Source organism: Octopus bimaculoides, chromosome 7, assembly GCF_001194135.2.
Source record: "Octopus bimaculoides isolate UCB-OBI-ISO-001 chromosome 7, ASM119413v2, whole genome shotgun sequence".
In the NCBI taxonomy this organism is placed as follows: domain Eukaryota; kingdom Metazoa; phylum Mollusca; class Cephalopoda; order Octopoda; family Octopodidae; genus Octopus; species Octopus bimaculoides.
Window position 1 is genome coordinate 53,294,252 of NC_068987.1, and position 5,697 is coordinate 53,299,948.

General features: G+C 34.6%; 1 protein-coding gene across 1 annotated transcript in view; it reads left to right on the top strand.

The window, feature by feature from the left end:
* Positions 1 to 5,674, top strand: part of LOC106873978 (uncharacterized) — a 1,133,216-nt gene extending 1,127,542 nt beyond the window's left edge. The window contains exon 23 of the mRNA XM_052969422.1: positions 3,327 to 5,674. Within this exon, the coding sequence (XP_052825382.1) occupies positions 3,327 to 4,519 (1,193 nt within the window). The 3' untranslated portion in view covers positions 4,520 to 5,674. The remainder of the gene's footprint in view (positions 1 to 3,326) is intronic.
* Positions 5,675 to 5,697: the final 23 nt, after the last annotated feature.

Below are 5,697 nucleotides of genomic sequence, written 5' to 3' on the forward strand. Positions count from 1 at the left end.
ACGAGAAAAATTATGTGTGTATGAACGCGATGAGGCACGGAACCGAGAGAGACAAAGTGGTGGCGTGCGTTACTTGGCGAAAGCCAAGGAAGGAAAGGATTATTGACCGGAAGCATGTGACCATGCCGGTGTAAAGGGAAGAGAGAGAGTGGTAGCGGGAGAAAGAGAGGGAGGAAGTAGAAGAATAGGTGAGCAACGAGAGGAAAAGAGAAAGAGAGGAAATACGAGGGGGAAAAGGAGATACGTAGTAGTAACAGAGGAAGAACAAGAGGGGTAAGGCGAGATACGTAGTAGTACAGAGGAAGAACGAGGGGGGGAGAAAGGAAATATATATATATATATATACAGACACACAGAGGTAGATAGATAAACAGACAGTCACACAGACACACATAGATAAATAGATAGATAGATAGATAGATAGATAGATAGATAGATAGATAGATAGATAGATAGGTAGACTGATAGACAGATTCCAATTTTATTTTATTATTAGAAATCGATGCACCCAGAGAAGAGCTGCATTAGAAATAACAACATATACTCACCTATGAACACTGATGCAATAACACCTTCACGTAAAATCACACACACACATGTGTGTGTGTGTGTGTGTGTGTGTGGGTGTGTGTCTGTGTGGTTGGGTGCTTGCTTGTGATTCCGTTTGAGTATGTGATTCTGTGTGAGTATGTGTGTGTGTGGTTGTGTGTGTATGGATACATGTATGTGTGTATGTATGTGAGTGTGTTAATATTCGTATGTACGTTCAATTAGAAAAATCATTAAATAGTCGCTATTATATTTCTCAAGGGAAGTAATAAGTAGATAAATGTCTTTACTGTGTAGTCTTTGTCTGTTGAAAGAACAATAACAAAAAAGAGATCAGCCACATATTTTACAACGGTAGCTTTTGTTGTCTGATTATTTTTCAGTATACTGTTTTAGGGACTGTTAATGAAACAGTTCTTTCCTATTCAACATTGAACCATTTTCGCTGCAGTGTTTAGTATTTTGTGTTTTATAAAATTACTATTAGATAATTCCAACGTGCTTCTTACTTCTAATCTTGTTCATTTTCTGTATTTCTCTGAGTGAGTATTTCGATAAGATTAATTTCCAACAAATTTATCCCCGGGATAATCAGGAATACATCCGTATAATAATCTTTTTTGCTAAGCGTTTGAATATGTAGGTAAATTGTTCAAACCACTCATTTACAGAATTTTTATAGACATTTGTGTTCCAGCGATTTCACTTACCCATAAACCTAACCCCTGTAATGACCATAGCAATAATATCAAGTCAGACGTGGAAAACGTAGAATTCTTCTGGAGATCATCTGGGCACAGGAACAGCGGAATGATTAACATATACTGTTACTAAAGCAAATTATATATCGGTGCTCGTGTTGAAATGCAAAATTAGAATTGTATTTATGAAGAAATTGAGCGCTGAGTATAGCTTTTCTTTCTTGTGATGGCAGTTATTTCTACCGGTTACCTTTGTTATGTAGAACGTAAGCGTTCAGAATGCTATGTAGTACAAAGATTTTCAAGGAAGTGTCTACCAGCTAAATCAGTCGTTTTCTGGTTGACTGCAAGTAACTTCGCAGTGTACATACACACTCACAGACACACAAACATACTCACACCAAACCACACACACATAATGATAAATGGATAGATAGATATATAGGTAGGTAGATAGTTAGATAGGTGGAGAGACACACAGACAGAGAGGTAGATAGATAGATAGAAACATACATACATATATAATACATACATACATACATGCATACATACATACATACATACATACATACATACATACATACATAGAAAAAAAGCGAAAATAACAACACTTTATTTAAAAACAAATAGAATTGTTTCTACATATTCTTACATCTTTAGCACATACGTGAGATACTGTTCAATCTTACCTTACATCCAAGGAGTAAAACGTGTCACCTCATATGATTGTTTAAATATGATGTTCGTCAAATTCTATTGCCATTTTGCCTTATGTGATAATGCATCCCTAATGTAATGCACCCTTCCCAGGGATTGTTGGTGTTTTCAAAGTAGTTGTCTTAGACTTAGATCTCATCGGCCTTAAGCGTCGGTGGACCGGATTTTAAGCCAGTTTCTATGAAGGAGAATTTACAGTAACTACAGCACTCGCGTCTCAGCAGAACGCTTGTCTGATGCAGGTTTAATTTCCTAGCTATTGCTAGAATTCATTTACAGCTAAGTGGACTGAACGTACGTAAAGTTAAGTATTTTACTCCGAAACACAACCCACTCTACAACTAGTTTAAGATGCTTAAATATTGCTCTAGATTTTTCAGCACTATCGTCACCTTCACAGTTTCCATTTTAACATACTTCATGAGCATATTACTTGTGGTGGCGATGATGGTGATACTGTTTGACGTAACGTTGCTACACTTGTCACAGATTTCTTTTTGTCTTTGGTTCTCCACTAAAGGTGAGGTGCTGAATATCCCCTTTCCTATTATTTGATTCTCACTCTAATGTGTGAGAGAAACAAATGGTACAATGTTAAAATGAATATTTATCAACTAGGGCTTTTAGTAATTTGCACAACTTAGGAATTTGATACAAAATGTAAAAGCGGAGAAAATATTGAGGAATTGCACCGAACCAACTTTTGACTGCAAAACCTGGATACTAAGGAATCTAACGTGTTTATTATTCCGTTTGTAATTGTTATAAATTTGTTGATGAACAACTATTTTTCTAAAATTCTAGGAAAATACCTATTAAGATATACAGTGACTCATCTAGGAAATTAGCAATACTGCGGTATTACGGCTTTTGGTAACCTTGAACGTTATTGTTGGCATTAAATGTAATTGTTTGTGCTGAACATTTTCATAAATTTTTATCATCCTTGTTCTATATGGTACTTTTATATATACTTTCCACTGGACAAATTCTTAATGTAATTATGAAAGCAAATCTAAGGAAAAAAATTTTTTTTAATATACCTAATATACGCACTAAAAGACAAAATTGCGGATGTAACATTCACAGCGAATGACTGCAGTTATTGATTGTTATTTTATATGTATATGTCACGGAAGGCATTTTTTTCACATATTTTTATGATTTAACACATATGTAAAATAATAATTGTGAAGGTATGGTAAAAACAACACGACGTTAATATGCATGCAGATTTATTAAATTGTATATACAATGTACTTTACAAGTGTGAAAGTGGATTGCTAAGATTCTGAAATGTAAACTATAATTAAGACTGTGCAATTTCCGAGTAATTTGTTCTCATGCTTCCTTTTCCAGGCCTAGAAGACAGTAGTGACGAAGACACTCTGGTTGACTATGAAGATTGTGAGCTGGCGGACAACCAACTGAGTGAAAGCCCGAGCAGTTGGCATGAAACTTTCAGCGGCGGCGGAATCACGTTCTCCGCGTCATCAAACAGCAGTGAAACCCTCTTCCATCCCATCCCTGCCACCAGCAATGACGAGATTCAGACCAACAATTGCATTAAAGTCGAAGACAATGACATCAACATTATAGACACAGAAGCACTACAAATAGCCATATCTCCCACTGCGACCACAACGACCAGCACCGTGAATGACACTAACATATCTAGTAGTACGACTTCGATCAATACAGCAACATTTTTATTAGAAACAATGTCATCATCATCAGCAGCAACATCGCCAGAAGAAGAACTATTAACAGAAGCATCTGCTACAATTACACGCCATAGAAATAGCGATTCTAGTTGGGGATGTAGCCATAGTGACTCAAGCTGTAGTTCCACAGGCAACAGTAATGAATATAATAAGAGCAGCGATAGCAGTACTAATAATAACAAAAGAACCAGCAATATTAACAGTAGTAGCAGCAGCAGTAGCTGTAGCAGTAGTAGGGCTTGGAGAAGACGAAGCAACAGCAATAATAGTAATAATAGCAGCAACAGTAGGATAACATGCAGAAGCAGAGCAAGGTCTAGATCTAGAAGTATAAAGAGTTTATCATCATGTGAAACTGTGTCAAACCGAGCAGAAAGCAATCAGGAATTAGCAGAAAACAACAACAATAGTGAACCCAATGATAATGAAAATGCAGACACAAATCAAAACACAAGAGAACAAATAGAAGCGTGCGGCCTTCTTTCTTCCAATATTCCTGCAGTAAGTGAATCTCATATATGGAACACTTTGAACGTTGAGCAATCTATCTCGCTAGAACAGAGTGAAACATACTTGGCATCCACAGATTGGCCGTCGGGATCAAAGAGTGAAAAGGATATGGAAAAAGAAAGTTTTCTACAAAAGTCGGATTCATTTGAAAAATTGAACGCTAACAAGGTTGGGCAAAAGTCTGGAACTGAAATTGAATCAGACCCTGAACAAAAAGAAATATTTGTCGATACAATAATAGACCAATCAAACACTTCACCCAAAGCAATGAACATATCAAGACCAGTATTAACATGCGATATTATTGAGCGTGTTTAAGGTCATATATGCATATATAACACATATATATACACACACTCATATTTATAAGTAACAAACATTGATCATATACATACGCATATATATATATATAACATCATTTATGTATATAGATATTTGTCTATGTATGTATATATTCGAGACAAGAAAAACAAATTCAGTTCATCTTCCATCGCCAGGTAATCTGCTGAGCAAATATAGCGTCCTTGAGTTGGCATGCTAAATAAAACGGTGCTTTTCTTTTTTCTTGAAACTGGCGGTTAATGATAAAATATATCCATATATATATATTAAAAATAAAACACCAACCAACGTATGTTCTACCGAAATAAGAACTGTTGAAATTATTCAATCGGAAGATCAATTTCATGAAATTATTGCATATAGGTATTTTTATTTTACAAAATCTCACACAATAAAACATAACGGAATTTGATAATTTTGCAAACTCTAATTTTCCCGCATTTTTTTAAATCATCGAAATTTACATAACCAAAAATGCAAACCGCTGGAAATTAAAATTTAGAATGCAGGAAAATAGAATTTATTAAAAATATTTTTCATAAAATGCTAACATATTTCGTATATTTGGATTGTGATTATTATGTTTCGCATTAAAACTCCGTTCGTTTACTATCATATCTCACAACTATAACATTTAGTGTACAACATTCATTATGTAAAAAGGGAATACTGAAAAAATATTGTAGCAAATGTTTAATATACGTATAAAATACGAATATGCCTCAATTTAAAATGTTTTCACAAAAATTGTCTATATACAATGATGTAGTCTACACATTATGTATGTGTGTGTGTATGTGTGTGTGTGTGTATACATTTTTGTTGGAGCTAATTTTAGGAACAAGTAATAACGTGTTTCACTATGTCAAATGCAGAACAATATTTTATAGCTCACCAAAATGTCGCATAACAAATAATATTTACACTCTAGACTTTTAAAATATATGGGACGTTTTAAGAATTCTGTCGAAATGCATCACGTAATTACGTGCAGCATACAACACCAACACGCAATTACACACGCGTAAACACATCCATACATACATACATATATACATACATACATACATACACACGCACACACAAACACACACACACACACACACACACACATATATATATATATATATATATATATATATATATATATATAA